Raw genomic sequence first — 19,242 nt, 5'->3', positions numbered from 1 at the left:
CCCAATTGAGGTTCCAAGCTGGATAAGGAAGACGTAACGGGGGGCGAAGGTGCTTAGCCCCCCGAAGGAAACGAGCAATATCCGGGTGAAGCGCCAGAGACTTACCTCGCAAACACCCAAGCGCCGCCACTTGGACCCGTAGGGAACTGCACGCCAGACCTTTGGCCAGACCCGCCTGGAGGAACGCTAGAACATCAGAGATGGAAGCCGAAGTGGGGTCCACCCCTCGCTGCAAGCACCAGTCCTCAAAGACTACCCAGACACGGACGTAAGCCAAAGACGTTGACTGCTTCCTGGAACGCAGTAGCGTGGCCACCACCGCATCTGAATAACCTTTCCTCTTCAGTCGATTCCTCTCAAAAGCCATGCCGCGAGACAGAAGTGATCCGCATCCTCCAAACAGACGGGGCCCTGATGGAGTAGGGCCACCATTCCCTGGAACCGAAGGGGGGCCGCTACTGCCAGTTGTACGAGGTCTGCGAACCACGGCCGGCGAGGCCACTCCGGTGCCACCAAGATCACGTTGGCCGGATGCAACTCTATGCGCCGTAGAATCTTGCCGATCATCGGCCACGGGGGAAACACGTAGAGCAGCACATCCGTCGGCCAGGGAAGCACCAACGCATCGACGCCTTCTGCCCCCCGCTCTCGACGTCGACTGTAAAATCGCGGGGCCTTCGCGTTGTGCCACGTGGCCATCAGATCCATGTGGGGCACCCCCCACGTGTCGCAAATGAGAAGAAACGCTTCGTCCCCCAGCTCCCACTCTCCGGGATCCAGACGATGACGGCTGAGATAGTCCGCCTGCACGTTGTCGACTCCCGCAATGTGAGACGCTGCGAGGTTGCTGAGATGTAGCTCTGACCAGGCCATCAAGCGCTGAGCTTCTTCTGCCACCTGGGGGCTCCGGGTCCCCCCCTGCCGGTTGATGTATGCCACGGTGGTCGCATTGTCCGACAACACTCGGACTGCCTTTCCCCGCAGCAATGGTAGAAAAGCCTGCAGGGCCAGACGGACCGCTCTGGTCTCTAGGCGATTGATAGACCACTGGGCTTGCGACACTGACCATAGGCCTTGAACTGAGCTCCCTAGGCAGACCGCTCCCCAACCGGAGAGGCTGGCATCCGTGGTCACCACTGTCCAACTGGGCACCAGGAGAGAGACTCCGGCGGAAAGATGACTGGGGTCTAGCCACCAACGCAGGCTGGACCTCGCGTGTCCCGCTAGAGGAAGCGGTAAGTGGAAGTCCTCCGAGACCGGCTTCCAGCGGGAAAGCAAGGATGACTGTAAGGGTCGCAGATGAGCGAACGCCCATGGCACCAGCGCCAGCGTGGAAGCCATAGACCCTAGGACCGTAAGGTAGTCGCAGACCCGCGGCTGGCGGAGAGACAACAAGCGTTGTACCTGAGTTTGCAATTTGCCCCTCCGTTCGAGCGACAGAAACACCTTGCCCTGCTTCGTGTCGAAAAGAGCTCCCAGATATTCCAAGGTCTGCGTGGGTGTAAGGTGACTCTTGCTGAAGTTGACCACCCATCCCAGGGACTGCAACAGATGGAGAACCCTGGCCACCGCCATCCGACACTGATCCTCGGACTTCGCCTGAATCAACCAATCGTCCAGATACGGATGGACCTGGAGACCTTCTCGGCGCAATTGCGCCGCCACCACGACCATCACCTTCGTGAAAGTACGAGGGGCCGTTGCGAGCCCAAACGGGAGCGCCCGAAACTGGTAATGCCGACCCAGAATGCAGAATCTGAGGAAGCGTTGGAACGACGGCTGGATGCCTATGTGAAGATACGCCTCCGTGAGGTCCAGGGAGGCCAGGAACTCGCCTGGCCGGACCGCGGCGATGACTGACCGGATCGTCTCCATTTTGAAGCGAGGAACGCGAAGGCATCGGTTCACCCCTTTGAGATCCAGGATTGGCCGGGACGTGCCGTCCTTCTTTGGTACGATGAAGTAAATGGAGTAACGGCCTTCGCCTTGTTGGCTGACCGGGACGGGGGAGATAGCTCCCAAGTCCTCTAAGCGGCGGATGGTGTCTAGCACCGCCGCCTTCTTCTCGGGAGCCTTGCAGGGTGACACAAGGAACTTGTCCACTGGAATGCGAGCAAAATCTAACGCGTAGCCGTGTCTTATCACGGTGAGGACCCACTGGTCCGACGTTATTCCGGCCCATCTCTCGTAAAACGACAGCAACCGCGCCCCGACGTTGGGAACGGCGTGCTGAGGCTGCGGCGGGAGAAGGGCCGACCCCCTTTCATTGTGAAGATTTGGGCGCCGTGATGGCCAGGGCACCCCCTGGTCTGCCAAAGCGCCTCCCACGAAAGGACTGCTGCTGCTGCCACTGTGGAGTACGGGATGAGGAAGATCTGAACGAGTGCCCCGACGACCTTTGAGGTCGCGCCTTCCTGGGCCCACGAAAGCGGGACCTGGCTGAAAAGGAAGGCCGCGACCTGGATCTATCTTCGGGTAACCTGAAAGCCCTATTTTCCCCCAGGGAAGCCATCAAGTCATCTAATTCCTTGCCAAACAGCAATTTACCCTTGAATGGCAGCGCCCCGAGGTGAGCCTTAGAAGAGCCATCCGCCGCCCAGTTGCGTAGCCACAGGAGGCGGCGCGCCGAGACAGACGCCACCATGGATCTAGACGAAGTGCGCAGCAGATCGTGGAGTGCATCTGCGCCATATGCTATTACCGCTTCCAACTTATCCGCTTGCGCTGCCTCGTCTGCCGAAAGATCCGCATTGGCTTGAAGGACCTGAGCCCAGCGTAAGCCAGCTCTCAAAGCGAAATTCGTACACATGGCGGCCCGAATTCCTAGCGCTGAAACCTCAAAAATCTTCTTGAGCTGTACTTCCAGCTTCCTGTCCTGAAGGTCCTGAAGGGCTGTCGCACCCGTAACCGGGATAGTAGATCTCTTCGTTACCGCCGAAACCGCCGAATCCACCTTGGGAAACTTGAGAAGGTCCAGCGCATCCTCCGGGAGCGGGTAAAGCTTGTCCATGGCCTTGCTGACCTTCAGCCCTAACTCCGGAGTGTCCCATTCACGGAACATGATGTCCGTTGAAGAAAAATGGAACGGAAAAGCAACTGCCGGACCCGTGAGGCCTAACAGGACCGGATCCATGTTCGCTTCCTGACGAACCACCGCCGGAGGGGGGTTTATTCCCAGTTCCTGGATAATGGCTGGAATTAGAGGTGGCAATTCATCCCTACGGAAGAGCCTGACCACTTTGGGATCGTCTCCTTCCACTGCCTGTGAGCCTTTTGCGACGCCGGACGTAGCGGAGCCGTCCGCTCCCACATCGTCGGGTCCCTTCTGGGTCTCCTCAGGGGAATCAGCGTCGTCCTCGGGGAAGGAATCGGTGTCCGCCTCCTGTGGGACGCCACGTGGAGGCCGCTTCCCCCGCAAGGCGCCCTGGGGCCCCTCCGCGACCCCCGAAGGCTTCCTGGACCTCTTCTGCGGTGGAGCTCTGCGAGCCTCCCTCCGGCCGCACTTGCTTTTTTTGTATTTCAGGACCTTGCGCAACAAAAGCGCAAGGTCCTCCGACAGCGAGCTCGAATCTGAGGAAAAATCAGCAGGACTCCCCGGGGACCCTGTGTCCCCCGAGGGACCCCCTCCGACCGCGACCCGCTGCGGGGAAAGCGCGGGAGGCAAGGCCGAAGGCCCTGCCGTTTCCCGCGCCATTTCGCGGCCCGTGGCCAAAATGGCCGCCACTCCCGCGCTAAGCGGGAAAAGCTCTTGGGGCTTTTCTACGGCGCCCCCCCCCGCGCGGAGGCGATCGCGCGGGCCGCGAACGAGCCCCCCGAGGCGCCCCAGACGACCCCTCTCCGCCCGGGATGCAGGCCGCGCGCGCGCCGAGCCACAGGCCCGGCAGACCGAGCCGCGAGGCATGCCGGCGAAGAGGCGCGAAAACGGGGCAGCAGGAGCGACGAAAATTAAACAAAAAAATTCGAACGGCCTCCCCCCGTCGGCGGCGCCCCCCCAACGAGCGGCGACGCGAAGCAAGAGAGAGCCGGCACAGAAATAAAAACAAACCTTTTTTTTTTTTTTTTTTTAACAAAAACGCCTGTCGCTGTCCACGGTCCTGGAGCCCTAATCCAGCAGGGGTGAGTGAACCGGGCTCCCTGGTGTCACCCCTGACGCTGCTACTAGGCCAGCTGGGTCCTCGACCCTAGCAGCGGCCTCAACCAGGGGGGGGTGGTCCCCTCAGAACCTCACAACCCCCCTGGGAGGCAGGGCGAAAGGGACCTAAGGGACAATTTAGAAAATTACCCAAACAGAAAACACCGTAGCCTAAACTGGCCTAAAGAATAAAAAAAAAAGAACCGACCCTGACGGAGTACCAGAACCAGGGCAGGCAGGGCTGTGACCGGACCTGCACCATCTACTGGAGACAGAGTAAGACTGAGGGGCTGTGACTGGCACAGGGGCATATATGGCTCCACCCACAAGTTTTAGTCTGTCTCCATCTACTGGTGCGGAGTCACAACCCAGGTGTCCTGGACTGATCCTGGTACGTACAGGGAACATGTGTGCGGCAGTGCGCGCATGTTATAAAATCGGGCGTAGATTTGTTCGCGCTGGGTTGTGCGAACAAATCTACGCCCGCGCGCACCTTTTAAAATTTGGCCCTCCATGAATCAGCTACTGTATCTTTTAACCTTAAGCTGACTAAATATTTTCTCCTTTTTTCAGGTTCTAATTTCCGTAGAACATATCCCATTCACACACCGGTGATATGCTTCCCAGGTATTATAAATTGGTATGAAGTTTCCCCTGGGGCTCCCTACCTAAAATGCTGTGGTTTCAGAATTTTAAATTTACTTGTTTTTAGCTCTAAAAGTGGTCTTCTGGAAGCTCTGTGGGCAGCCACCTGACATCAGCAGCCCGCACATATTCATTGCACTGGGGGCTTACGTAAAGCTCCTGGCACCTTTACATGCTCATAGTCCTACAGCAGCAGATTCCCCAAGGCTGCTGCTGCCTCAGTGTGCCTCCTTTGCACATCAGCTCTTAATAGAAATACCACCGCTGTGGCCCTGCAGCTGAGCGGGAGGACTGAAGCAAATACGACAGCTCAATCAGCTGTTCGCTTCTCCTCTGGCCCCATCACTTGCTCAGCTGCCTCTCCTTGGTCCTCTGCCAAACTAAACCTCTATAAATAGGGCAGCTAGACGCCAATATCAGCTTCACACTGATCTCCCAGGTCCCTCAGAATTTCCCTAGAGTGCTACTTCCGGCGACGATGTCTTGTTGAGAGTTTTCTCCCGAGTCTCTCTCCCTAGGGGTCAGCAGCTTTGGCTGAAGAATCTACAAATAAAATCGGGTTTTTACCAAAAATATCCTCGCATCTAATTGCCTGTGTACACAGACAATTTTGTAATCAACAAAACCTCTGAGATGGTCGGATAAGCCTGGATGGATACAGATCAGACTGCAATTGTGGATGAAAAGATGGTGCCGGAAGCAGGCCCTACAGTCGAGGGGATCTCGGATGCAGCGATCAATCACAGCAGCAGTCACGGATCAACTACAGAAGCTGCAATCATCTGTTGACGAGTTGTGAGACAAAATAGAAAATTACTATACAGTAATTTCAGGCTTAAATAGTTTCACTGCATGTTGAGCACCTGGAATCTCTCAATATTTGGATGATTTATGCGCAAAAAATAAAGCTCTTGAAGACAAGCTGGATGTTGTAAAAAATAGAAGCAGATGCAACAATTTGTACATATTGGGCACCCCTGAAGTCCTTCAAGAGGAGGCTTTGTTAAAGTTTTGCGAATCATGGCTACCAGATGCATTGGGAGTGAATATGTCGGAGCAGCCTATATTGGTTGAAAGAGTGCATAGATTGGGCATAGCTGGTCAAAGTTTGGATAGGCCCCGTCATTGCTAGATACCTGAATTATGCTAACAAGATGACGCGTCTAACAGCTTATAGAAAAGCCACTAACTTGAAGTATGATAACCACAAGTTGTTACTTTTTGCAGATTTCTCAGCTAAGGTCCTTGCTGAGAAATCGGCACCCTATTGCACACAATAATTCTAAAAAGGAATAAAATTCTCATTGTAATTTCCTGCTTATTTAAAAGTTTTCTACAAAGGAAAAACACGGGTTTTCAACTCGGACAGAGATACAAGAGCTTTTATTGAGCAGCTTTAATTCCCTACTCTTCATATTTGCTGTGGGACTCAGCAGGGGTCAGCCTTGAATTAGTAGAGTTGCTTACCTGTAACAGGTGTTCTCACAGGACAGCAGGATGTTAGTCCTTACATATGGGTGACATCATCAGGATGGAGCCCAATCACGGAACCTTTGACTGGCACCTACTGGGCATGCCCAGCATAGCACCAACCCTGCAGCCAGCAGGGGTCCCCCCTCAGTTTCATCTTATAGTAAAAAGTACATGCGAAAAATAACATAATAAATCGTAAGCGAACCCAACTCCGCGGGGTGGCGGGCAGGTTTTGTAAGGACTAACATCCTGCAGTCCTGGGTAAGCAGGTAAGCAACTCTGCTTTCTCACAGGACAAGCAGGATGGTAGTCCTCACATATGGGTGAGTATCGAGCTGAAGATGCCTGAGCAATGCACCAAATGTACCCAAAGACAACCCAAAGACAAAGGCACAACAAGTGGGGTGGAATTTGGTAGCGGGCATCTTGAACCCTAACGGGTTGGTGGAAGGATGTTGGTACTTCAGTTCGCAAATAAGTTGCATAGCCCAGACTGGCCGAAGATGGAATCTTGTCTGCCAGCCTTGTCTAAACAATAATGGGCTGCAAAGATGTGGAGAGAGCTCCAGATAGCAGTCTTACAGATGTCAGCAAGTGGCACTGAGGGCAGGTGCGCTACTGATGTTGCCATGACCCTGATAGAGTGTGCTTTAACACGGTCTTGAAGCGGAATGCCTACCCGTTGGTAACAAAAGGAAATACAGTCCGCTAACCAGGAGGAGAAAGTCTGCTTACCCACAGGTTTGCCCAATTTGATGGGATCAAAGGAAATAAACAATTGAGTGCATTTCCTGTGGGCAGCTGTACAGTCTAGATAAAAAGCTAGAGCACGTTTATAGTCAAGGGTATGCAGAGCCCATTCTCCTGGATTTGAATGGGAAAGAAGGTGGGTAGTATAATGTATTGATTGATATGAAACTCCGATACTACCTTAGGCAAATACTTAGGGTGAGTGCGGAGTACTATCCTATCATGCAGAAGTTTAGTGTAAGGTGGGTAGGTGACTAAGGCCTGTAACTCACTTACTCTGCGAGCAGATGTGATTGCCAGGAGAAAAGTCACCTTCCAGGTGAGATAGTGGAGATCACAGGATTGGAGAGGCTCAAACGGTGGTTTCATGAGCCTACCCAAAACCATGCTGAGGTCCCAAGAAGGGGCCGGAGGGCGCAGTGGAGGTTTAAGGTGAAGCAAGTCCTTCAAAAAGCGTGTTACAAGGGGTTGTACTGAAATAGGTACATCTCCGACACCTTTATGGAAGGCAGCTACCGCACTGACATGTACCCTGATAGAAGAAGTTTTGAGCCCTGACTCTGACAGGTGCCAGAGATAGTCCAGAAACTTCGGTGTGGAACAAGTGAAGGGATCGAAGGGAATAGAAAACGATAAGACTGCCTAGTGGAAGGCTTTCGTGAAGCTACTAGGACACGGGAAACCGGCTCTGAAAGGTTAAGAGGTTGAAGTACTAACCTTTCAACATCCAGGCAGTCAGGGAGAGGGCCTGGAGGTTAGGGTGACGAAGGCAGCCGTCATTCTGAGTGATCAGAAGCGGGTCCTTTCCCAGAGGAATGTGCCGGTGTACTGATAAGTCGTGGAGAATTGGAAACCAGACCTGGCGTGGCCAATAAGGGGCTATCAGAATCATTAGCCCCTTGTCCCTTCGCAACTTCATGAGTCTTTGAAATGAGTGGAAGTGGAGGGTACGCATAAAGGAGACTGCTGGCCCACGCGAGGGAGAAAGCATCTTTGGGCTGGAGGTGTTGGCTGCGAGTGAGAGAGCAGAAGTTCCCTACTTTGCGGTTGTGAATTGACGCAAAGAGGTCTATGTGAGGGTAACCCCAACGTTGGAATATTGAGTCTGCTACAGTGGGGTTGAGGGACCACTCGTGCGGTTGAAAAGTGCGACTCAGCTTGTCCGTCAACACATTGTCCACTCCCGGCAAGTAGGTGGCCCTGAGGTACATCGAGTGGGAAAGGGCTTCCACCCATATCTGTGCAGCTTCCTGACACAGGATGTAGGAGCCCATTCCCCCTTGCTTGTTGATGTACCACATGGTCACCTGGTTGTCTATTTGAATCAGGATGATCTGGTTGGAGAGGTGATCCTGAAAAGCCCTGATTACACGAAGCTCCAGGAAATTTATCTGGTGTTTGGCTTCCTCTGGAGACCAAATGCCCTGAGTTTGCCAGTTTGCAACATGTGCACCCCAGCCGAGGTTGGAGGCATCTGTTGTCAAGGTTATTTGAGGTTCTGGAATCTGAAATGGAAGGCCTTGTAACAGATTGGATTGGTTTGCCCACCAAGCTAGCGATAGTCGGAGCTGTTTGGTGATGTGGATTGTGGAGGACATTGGCTGAGAAGACTGAGTCCACTGTAATCTTAAGAGTCCACTGCATTACTCTCATGGCAAGGCAAGCCATGGGAGTGACATGCACCGTGGAGGCCATATGACCCAATAATATCAGGAAGTGACGTGCAGTTGACTGTTGTCGAGACTGCAGTCGAAGGGCCAGAGAAGCGAGAGAGCTCGATCCTGAGGTAGGAAAGCTTTCACTTTTAGAGTATCCAAGACGGCTCCTATGAACGATAGAATTTGCGAAGGAACTGGTTAACAGATAGAAGACAGCATGTAATGGTAAATGGAACCTACTCTGAAGAGAGAACAGCGATAAGTGGACTGCCACAAGTATCGGTGTTGGCACCGGTTCAGTTTAATATCTTTATGAGTGACATTGTGGAAGGGATAGAAGGTAAAGTTTGTCTATTTGTGGATGATGCTAAGATCTGCAACAGAGTAGAAACGCCAGAAGGAATATAAAGAATGAAATGTGATTTAAGGAAGCTTGAACACTAGTCAAAGATATGGCAGCTGGGACTCAATTCCAAGAAATGCAGAGTCATGCATCTAAGGTAATCCAAAATAGTTGTATATGATGGCGGGTGAAAGGCTGTTGTGCATGAACCAAGAGAGGAACCTTGGGGTGATAGTGTCTAGCAAGCTGAAAATGACAAAGCAATGTTACAAGGTGATAACTAAATCCAGAAGAATGCTGGGCTACATAGAGAGGAATAACCAGTAAGAAAAAGGAGGTGATAATCCCCTTGTACAGGTCCTTGGGTAAAGTGTCACCCTAGAGTACTATGTTCAGTTCTGGAGACCGTATTTCAAAAGGGACAGAGACAGGATGGAGGCGGTCCAGAGAAGGGAGACCAAAAAGGTGGGAGGTCTTCATCAAATGATTTATGAGGAGATGCTGAAGGACCTAAACATGTATACCCTAGAGGAGAGGAGGTGCAGGGGAGATATGATACAGACCTTCAGATACCTGAAAGGTTTTAATGATGCACAACAAATCTTTTCTGTTGAAATCAGTAGAACTAGGGGTCACGAAATGAAACTCCAGGGAGAACAACTCAGAACCAACGTCAGGAAATATTTTTTCATGGAGAGGGTGGTGAATGCCTGGAATACCTTTCCAGAGGAGGTGGTGAGGACAAAAACAGTGAAAGAATGAGAAATTTCTACTTACCTGATCATTTTCTTTTTTTTTAGGATAGTCAGATGAAACCAGAACCAGTGGATCATTTTGGTCACCTTTCTCTGTACCTTCTCCATTGCAACTATCTTTCATGAGATGCAGCGACCAGAATTATACACAAAGGCATTATTACATTTTCTGTTTTATTCACCATTCCCTTCCTAATAATTCCTAATATTCTATTTACTTTTTTGACTGCCGCAGCACACTGAGCTGACAATTTCAATGTACCCTTATAGAAATGTACCCTTACCTAATGGAAAAAAATTCTTGTGTTGCATTATTGGCAAATAAAACTTTTCTATCTCTTTGGAACAGCGATGAACTACCCTCTTTTGGAGCATGAAAGGGTGATGATAAAGCATGCATCCTTAGAAATGTTAAGATAGAAGGATTTACAGGACCACTGAGTATTAGTAACCCTTAGAAGGTATTTTTGCATATGGAAAAAGTACATGTTAATGGGTAACCAGAAGTTTCCTTTTTAACTATGTTGACTCCTGAATTACCTGTCATAAAAATATGGTAATGGCTGTAGTTTCAATGGGTGTATATGGTGTGTGTTTGTGATTTAGGACACATGGATTGTGCTGGAATGAATGGGGGGGGGGGGGGGGGGGGGGTTAAATACAAAATGGTGAGCCACTGCTATTACTGGCATTAGTAACATGGGGGTCTACTTGCCAGGAACTTGTAACCTGGATTGGCCACTGTTGGAAACAGGATGCTGGGCTTGATGGACCTTTGGTCTGTCTTATGTGCTACACACCACTCTATTGTCACGGTTTCTTTGAATCCGTAGCAGCCATGTGGTTGCTCTAGTGGCTATGGGACCATGTTATTCTTGCTCTTATATGTATCTCGCTTTAATAAACATATTTGGGGGGGGGGGGGGGGGGGAGATTTTCCCCAGAGAGCTCCTCAAACTCCTGGGAAACACAATCAACTCAACGAGGCTCTCAGCCGCCATATGCTGCTTCTTTCCAGGGCCTCATTTAAAAAAAACAAAAACGAAACTATGGCCATGTTCCAAGCCCTAACATCACAGGACTACCACGGACCAACACCAATGGTCTCCCGGGACGCACCACACCAGGACAGGACAAGTAAATATATATGTGTATATATATATACACATATACATATATATATGTGTGTGTATATATATATATATATAATATATATGTATATACACACACTTTTTTTTTTTTTTACAGAATTTAGTCTAGAACTGCTGCAGGAAACAAGGGTGGCTGCAGATTGTAGAAAATAAAACCTACACCTCTTACTGCCACCATTACGTCTGTTATTGCCTCTCTGCAGCATAGCTGCGGCTCTTTCCCTGCAGCCTGCGCTCCCGTCCTCGGGTTGCAGTGTTGCGAGGGTCAGGACAGGCTCACCCCCTCCTCCCGCACCCGGTAATCTTTTGCTCCAAAACCCCTACGGACGTTTGTCGCGAAAGTGACAGCCTGAGATGACGTCGGAAGGGACTGTCACGGCGCAGCGTAACCTTTCTTTAGCTTCTCACTCGTGGTCAGGTCGCCCCGCTTCCGTGTTCGATCGGAAGTGACGTTTAGCTTCTGAGCGCGCGCGGGAGACGAAAAGATAGCGAGGAAAGCGCAAAGGCCGCCGGGAAGAATGTCCTGCAAAGTCGGTGTTACTGCGCTCGCCCCGCCGTAAGTAACGGCGGTTACGGACAGGCGCTTGCAAGCTTACGCGCTCCCTGCAGCCCATTACCCCCTGCAGCCAACAGCTGTTGCAGGTTACCCGATCTGCCATGCTATCCCCAATATCCCGTACCTCACACCCCGTGCGCCCACAGATTCTCCCCGCAATTCACTGACTCCTGGCATCTGTCACCCCTATCCATCCATCCATCCATGTTGTCCCACACCTTTTCCTCTGCGTAGCACCTCTTATGCTCTCACAAGCTTGCACCCCAGTACCTTAACCCTCAGACTAGCAGCACATCACCCTGCTCGCCCTACCCCCCTGGACTCCCAACACCTTCATACCATTCAACGCTATCTTACTCCTTGCCCATTCCCCCCATATCCCTTTCCTTTCATATCCGGCCCATCATCCCAGCACACATTGCAACACATGCACACGCTGATGTACCCTCTCCTTCAGCCCTTCCTCCTGCATATCACACCAAACCGTGCCTTGCAGATATCCCTTGCTCTTTCCTATCACTCTCCCATTTCTGCCCCTGCATTGTCATGTCAATAAAGTTATCTGAATTTCTATCTTTATCTGTCTCACTGGCCTTACTCTCTTTGTTTCTTTCTTTTCCTCTGACCACAGCCCTGATCCCTCGCATGCAGAAAAAAGGATGAGGATTGTCAGTTGGAACATTAACGGTATCAGGGCAAACAAGGCTGGGCTGAAAGGGATCCTGGATTCCCTGCAAGCAGATGTCATCTGCCTCCAGGAAACCAAAGTGACCCGTGAGTCTTGATCAAGAGCGACAGAGAACAAAAGCAGATTCTGAAGAAGACATTTCTCTCTTTTATGTAGTTTTACATGCTTACTTATTGCAGTGAAAATAAATGGGGAAGTGCAGCATTTGTTTATGCCCCTTTCTTGCAAAGCACAAATGTTTATCAGCGGAGGGCCTTAGCTCTTATTCCTATGCATTTATTGCACTGTATACACACCTTCATGCCCTGGCTTGTATTGGCAGTATCACTACTCACTGCATCCTGATATTCTACCTCTATCTGCAGCGGCAGCATCATGCAAGACTTCATGCTGGGGGTGGGGGGCTCTGACTATTTTCTCTCTTTTATTCAGGAGACCTACTGGATGAGCCAACTGCCATCGTAGAGGGCTACAACTCATATTTTAGCTTCAGCCGTGGGAGAAGTGGATACTCAGGTGATTAATGTGGGGCATTGTCAGGGAGAGGAAGCATGTCCTGAGGCAGCATCTCCCAAGGCTATTTATAACTGAGAACTAAATATAAAATGGGACTTAATCCCCAATTATATTACTGACACCCTGAGACCTCAAGAGAGTCTCTTTATTTCTCTGTGCCAATTCTAATCCCCAGCTCTGTGTGTGACCTGAGGGTGTGTTGCTTTTTCTCCTTGTTCCTCAGTTACTGGGGATTTTTTTTTTTGCTCAGCAGTTTCCTGCTCCTTTGTATTTCTAACTCTTCAGAATCAGTGCTAGGATCTGGCATCATGAGCCTTCATTTGCTGCAACTACTTGGACATTTTTCCCCAATTTTTTATATCTTCCCTTGGCTCTGTCAACATACCTTGCAATAAGGGTCTTGGACTAGGGACCATGCACTAGGGCTTCTTGACCATTAGGTGTCACCCTTAAATAATAACCATAACGCCGCCTCCACCCTTCTATGTGGGGGCTGTGAACGCAGCACATCATCCTTAAACCCCTCAACCTAGGAAGTGGAAGTCCCAACTTCAGGAATGAATTGGGGATCTTTCCTTGTGCCTTATTGTGTATGTGTGTTTGTGATCTCAGGGGAGTCACTTTGTATCCCCGTTCCTCAGTACTAATCCCCAGCTTTGGCATGGACACCCTATGTATGAACTTGTGCTTCAGGTCTAAATCCCCGGTTCTGTCACTGACTCTGTGTAACCTCAGGGAAATTACTTTATCTTCCTGTGCCTCAATTCTTCCTAATTTTCCAGTTGATATAATGCTGCTTATAAACCCTAACATGCTATTCTTACTATATATATATATATATTCTTACTATATATATATAAGTTACTTTTACCTGTTCATTGTAAGACATTAACTTGTCATTGTTCTGTTCAGAATGTAAACCGAATTGATCAGTAGCTCTGTTATTGGAAAATCGGTATATAAAAGTGCTAAATAAATAAATAAATAAATATATCCTGATCTATAACTGAAAGACTTTTTTTTTTTATTTAAAGGGGTGGCAACTTTCTGCAAGGACAGTGTGACACCCCTGGCCGCTGAGGAGGGACTCTCGGGGCAGCTAAGCAATCACAGTGGAGCTATTGGTCACTATGGCAACACAGATGAATTTTCAGAAGAGGAGCTGCAGGCCCTTGATAATGAAGGCAGGGCAGTCCTCACCCAACACAAGATCCTGTAAGGCTGGGGAAGTTCAGTTACTTCTAGGTAGAAGCAGACTGTTCTTTATAAGGGCACTGTAGCCACAGCCACCTCTGTGATGGGGGACAGACAGCAGTTCATATTTTGTTCTCTTCACCAGGCTGGACACGGGTCTTCTGTTGATTTTTACAGAGCTAAGGAGCATTTCCTTGCACTCCTTGCAGCAGGCTGGGAACTTACTACGAATTCAAAATATTGTTTCTCATTTATTTAAGAGAAGTGCAAATTGCAGTCTTTAGAAAAATAGTGTCCCCAAACAAAACACAAATAAGGGAAGCGTAATAAGCCATTGATTGTCATAAAATAACAGGGAAGTCTTGCTCATATGTAAATATGGCAAACTATGTGTGCATATGCATGAAAAGAGATTAACAACAGGAGCATGAAAATCAAACAATCTTACCAAGAGTTGAGGGATGACAAAATAAATAAAAACAATAAAGCTGTCCAAAACATTAGCAGCATGTATGTTAACAAACTGACACCGAACATGCAAATAACATTCAAAAACGGAACAAAAAATTTCATGTGACTGGTAGAAACACATTAAAAAAAATCTGTATAGATTTTGTGTTTTCCATATAATTATGCACTCTGTTTTTGCTTTTCTCTGTTTATTAACCAGTGGTTTATAAAACAAACACACACACATTTATATATTTATATATTTTTTTATTGCAGAATCTCTACACTATTCTATTTCACTCTTCTTTACTTTTTTATATCTTTATTAATTTTTCACAATATACAGTGGAAACAAAGAATATGCTTAATCACAATAAACCAAAAATAATTTATTTAACAAGAGCATTTCAATGACAAGTCATAATCCAGTCCACATTATAAGGGGGGAATCATATTCAAGAATACCAATATAGAAGAAAAGAGAAATTATCTATTACCCTGCCATAAGAGACCAACCTAGGTTCCTCACTCTTATTTAAAATGTCTTCTTTATTTATTCAGTATTAGTAGATAGTTTGTAAACATTTTTTCACAAGCTCTTGTTTTCCAGGATGTGATTGGCATTTATACGATTGGTTCCTCTTGTTACATGTTTTAATATCCTTTATTTCTAGTCTTTTAATTCATGGTGAGTTTGAACATGATATGTTCACATGTTTTCTTTAAGCTCATTATGATCTTGGGTTTCCTTTTACTCAGTTGTAGGAGTTTTTCAGATTTATTTTCTTTAGCTTAAAGATCCTTTTTTGCATAATTTGTTTCTATTTGTTGCCATCTATCATGTGACATTTTTTGGCACCATTTTTAAATGTTATTTAAATACTCTGTGTCAGTTTGTTAACTTACATGCTTCTAGTCTTTCATGATAGCTTTATTCTCATTTTGTCAACCCTCAACTCTTGGTAAGATTGATTTTTCATGCTGCTGCTGTTCATCCCTTGTCATGCATATGCACACATAGTTTGTCATATTTACATATGTACGTTTCCTGTTATTTTTATGGCAATCAGTGGTTTATGCTTCTCTAATTGTGTTTTGGTTGGGGGACTTACTATTTTACTGAAAACTGGAATTTGCACTTCTGTTAAATGTTTGTTTATTTGAGAAAGAAGGACATTTAGAATTTTTGCTATCACAACTTGTTTCTTTTTTATTATGTATTAATTTAGTATGTGCATTATGACTTCTCTTTTGTGACTGGATCTTACTGTGTATGCCAGCTGTTCTGTTTCCAGCATCAGCTTTTAGGGCCTTTGTCAGTTGTTCACGGGCAAAGCCTGCAGCAGTGTAGGGAAAGGGTAAGAACAGGAAGGCAATCAACCTGGGGACTTTCTGTTACTGACGAGATGGTGTCTTTAGCCTGAGCCTGTCCTGCTCCTGGGACCCAACCCTCTCCTGGAGCTGCAACAGGGAGTGAAAGAATTGCTACTCATCTCTATAAACCAATAGTATTCACTCCCAGCCCTTGAGGGCTGCCAATAGGATATCCCTAATGAATATGCATGAGAGAGTTGCATACAATAGAGGCAGTGTGCATGCAAATCTAGCTCATGCATGCTCATTAGGGATATCCTGAAAATTTCACCTGTTGGTGTCCCCCCTCAAGGGCTAGGAAGACCAGCGGAAGACCGAGAGGGGGAACTAATATAAAAAGATTTGGCCAAGGCGAGTCACAAGCTCCAGTTTATCTGCTGTAGAAGAGTTTTTGGGGATTTGGATAGGAGATAAAGGGGAAAGAGCATCAGGGTTCAGTGAGGGCCAAGCTGTGAATGTAATGTTTCTCTGCACGTCTTTTCTTCCGCAGTCCCTCAGAGGGGAAGGAGGAAACCCTGACCCTCATAAACGTGTACTGCCCACGGGCAGACCCAGACAAGCCAGAACGCAAGAACTTCAAGCTGCGCTTCTATCGCCTCCTGCAGGTCAGGGCAGAGGCCATCCTAAATGCAGGGGGGTATGTGATGTACATCTGTAGCCTAGGGGAGCGGGACAATAGAGGGAGGGGGGTTACTAGGTTGAACATGAACAGTTTTTTTTTATTTGTGCCTCTTTGGGGGCTCTGACATGTCTGGGGGTGGGGGGGCGGGGTTCTGGTGTGCACTTGAGCCAGGGGTCTGGCATTTATGTGTGGGAAGAGTGATTTGGCATATTTGTATTCAGAGGTGGGAGTGTGCATGTGGGAAGGGTAGTCTCATGTAAGGGGGTTCTGGCATGGGGAGGGGTCTGGTTTATGTGTGTGCCTGGGGGATCTAGTTGGGGGTGGGTGTGGGGATGCATTGTGGAAGGGTTCACGAGTCCTTGTGTATAGGGTCGGATGGGGAGGGGGGAGGGCGTGCATGGTGGTTCCTGCTGGATGTTGCAGGGTACAAGATTCATTTTGTGACATTTGGTCTTACTTTATCCCCAGCCACGTGATTGTCCTGGGTGACATAAACACATCCCACAGGCCTATTGACCACTGTGACCCTGAGAGTCGGGTATGTTCTGTGTTGCTATACCTTCCCCCTGTACACCCCTTTCCTGAGAATAGGGCCACAAGCCCCTTCCATCTCTGTTAGCTCATTACAATGGCAGGAAAGGATGTGGTGGACCGACAGTCCCTTATATATGTGATTAGGATGGTTGCAGCAGCTTCTGTTGCAGGGAGTCAGAGTTGGGTGTCCGTGCCCTCAGCTGTGGAAGTCTAATTCTGAGAGTACTATTGACCCGCAAATAAACAAAGTGGAAACAAAAAAAATAGTCAAGTTTAAGCCTTAGACGGTGACAGCAAGCCTGACGTTGTGTAACTTCAAAAGAAACCAACTGGTCTTCTAATCATTCACCTTCAAAAAATTCTTTAATTCAAAAAACTTTTTATAACATTTTTGTATTAATGTAAAAAATGTCCTCTGTCCTCAGAGTGTATTAGAAAGACTCTTGGATGTTGTTGACAAAACAGATTATTTGCAATTCAATTACTGTGGTTAACCGCTGACTCCCTTTGATTAAGTACTATTGACCCCCCTTTCTCCCCTCTCCAGGAAAGCTTTGATGAGAACCCAGGCCGGAAATGGTTGACTCAGTTCCTGGAGGATCCCGGAGGAACCTGTGCCACTACTACACCACTGGAAGAAGGAGAGAGCCCAAAGTTATCAGGAGCCGTGGGAGGCCGCTTTCTTGACAGTTTCCGCTACTTCCATCCTGCACGAACCGATGCCTTTACATGCTGGTCTTCTGCCACAGGTGCCCGGCACACCAACTATGGCACACGGATAGACTATATTTTTGGGGATGCAGAATTAGTACGGGGCTACTTCCAGGACTCTGATCTGATGCCAGAGGTGGAGGGCTCAGACCACTGTCCTGTTGGGGCCTGCCTGAAGTGTGTGGTGTTCCCAGCCCCCAGATGCCCGCTCTTCTGTACCCGTTATCTGCCTGAGTTCGCCGGGAGGCAGCAGAAGCTGCTACCTTTCCTGGTGAAGATGAACAAGGGTAGGAGCTGTGCTGACACAGCATCAACCAAAATGTTGATGGAGACCAGAGAAGTGAGAGAAAACCGGGCATCCTCAGGGTGCAGGCAGCAGGGGCCCCTCTCTGGCCAGAAACGCAGTGAGGTGGCAGCAACCGAAAAAGGGGCTAAACGGACTAAAGGAACTGGTTGCGGGCAGGGCAGCCTCCTCCGCTTCCTGAAACCAGTAGAAGCCAAAGCAGCAAATCTGCAGCCCCCAGGGGAGAAAACAACACTGGAGGAACCAGTGTCACATCCGCGAACCGCGCAAGTGGAGTTCTGGAAGTCGGTGCTAAGGGGCCCTCGCCCACCACCTACCTGCAGCGGCCACAGCGAGCCCTGTGTACTGCGCACGGTCAAAAAGGCAGGACCCAACGCTGGCAAACAGTTCTACACCTGTGCACGCCCTGAGGGACACGCCTCCAACCCCCAGGCACGCTGCAACTTTTTCCTGTGGGTCACAAAAAAACAGGCAGAACACTCCTGACCCCCCTCCCTCCCCCCCAAGAGGTCCATCCTGCACCCCCACCTCCCATCAGTCTGTGGTGGTTTCCAGGTGGGAGGGAGTCTGAGCCTAGTGTTCGTTTTGTCTTCTCACCTGCACTCTGGCCCCCTCCTATCTCCGCTCTGGGACCTTTCATTCTCTTCATCAGAGCAACGGTGAGGGGAAGCACTTAATCCTCCTAGTGTTTGATTTTTAAAGGCAAGGCGGCTGTGTGAGTATTTCCACCTCGGCAGCAGGGTTTCCCCTGGGTCCTTGCCCCCGTGGGGGGAGGGATGCCGGGCGGTGGTGCCTCCTGCTGCTTGTTTCAGCTGAGTCTGCAGCTCCGTCATTACTTGTGCCCATGACTTAAACTCACCTTTTAACTCCAGAGATCACAGGTGTGGACTCTTTTTGTTCCAGGCCCTGGTGAAATGAGTCTAGCAGAGTCTTAGCTTGGTGCTGTAGGGAGATAGGGCTGACTTTCGTGCCACCCCTAGTGACTGTGCGCCATCTCCTGCATCTCTTCCCCTCCCACGCTTTACTCTCTTTCCCTTCTGCATTTCTCCCCCTGTATGTTTTTGTGTGACCCTGTTTTTATACTAATCCAGTTCAATAAAGAGCTTTCTGAAAACAGTGTGGGTGTTTCCTTTTTGTTTCTGGCTCTCACTCCCTCCCCTCCCCCTTCCATGATATGGAGCAAGCAGAAAATGTTACTGTTCATTAAGGATCAATGCTTTGCATACATTACGGTGTCTAGGGCTAATTACACTTACTGTAAAATAACATTCCCTACTCCAGAAGGCAGCCTTCCAGCTGTGTTGTAAGGGAAAGAGGTTAAAGGACCCCGTGCTGGATTTGTCTGCCCCTAACCATGAGCAGTATCTAGCAGCAGGGATTCTAGGA

At 48.9% G+C, this 19,242-nt stretch overlaps 1 protein-coding gene across 2 annotated transcripts; it reads left to right on the top strand.

Annotated features, from left to right (window-relative positions):
• The first annotated feature begins 11,315 nt into the window (after window positions 1-11,315).
• Window positions 11,316-19,159, top strand: APEX2 (apurinic/apyrimidinic endodeoxyribonuclease 2). Of its 2 annotated transcripts, none has more exons than XM_029607302.1 (7): window positions 11,316-11,463; window positions 12,095-12,237; window positions 12,584-12,667; window positions 13,702-13,882; window positions 16,176-16,322; window positions 16,776-16,845; window positions 17,389-19,159. In XM_029607302.1, the coding sequence occupies exons 1-7, from the start codon at window positions 11,426-11,428 to the stop codon at window positions 18,340-18,342; spliced, it is 1,617 nt and encodes a 538-aa protein (XP_029463162.1). In that variant the 5' UTR covers window positions 11,316-11,425; the 3' UTR covers window positions 18,343-19,159. The 2 variants fall into 2 exon arrangements, with proteins under 2 accessions (XP_029463162.1, XP_029463171.1); XM_029607311.1 differs by lacking the exon at window positions 11,316-11,463 and adding an exon at window positions 11,481-11,549.
• The last annotated feature ends 83 nt before the right edge of the window (window positions 19,160-19,242 follow it).

Source organism: Rhinatrema bivittatum, chromosome 1, assembly GCF_901001135.1.
Source record: "Rhinatrema bivittatum chromosome 1, aRhiBiv1.1, whole genome shotgun sequence".
Lineage (NCBI taxonomy): Eukaryota > Metazoa > Chordata > Amphibia > Gymnophiona > Rhinatrematidae > Rhinatrema > Rhinatrema bivittatum.
Note: the sequence above shows the minus strand (reverse complement) of the source record. Positions and strands in the feature narration are given on the sequence as shown.

Coding starts and splice junctions, on each gene's coding strand:
- APEX2 (XM_029607302.1), top strand. CDS start 11,426: ATGTCCTGCAAAGTCGGTGTTACTGCGCTCGCCCCGCC. Junction 12,238..12,583: donor CCAGGAAACCAAAGTGACCC/GTGAGTCTTGAT, acceptor TCTTTTATTCAG/GAGACCTACTGGATGAGCCA. Junction 16,846..17,388: donor ACTGTGACCCTGAGAGTCGG/GTATGTTCTGTG, acceptor TCCCCTCTCCAG/GAAAGCTTTGATGAGAACCC.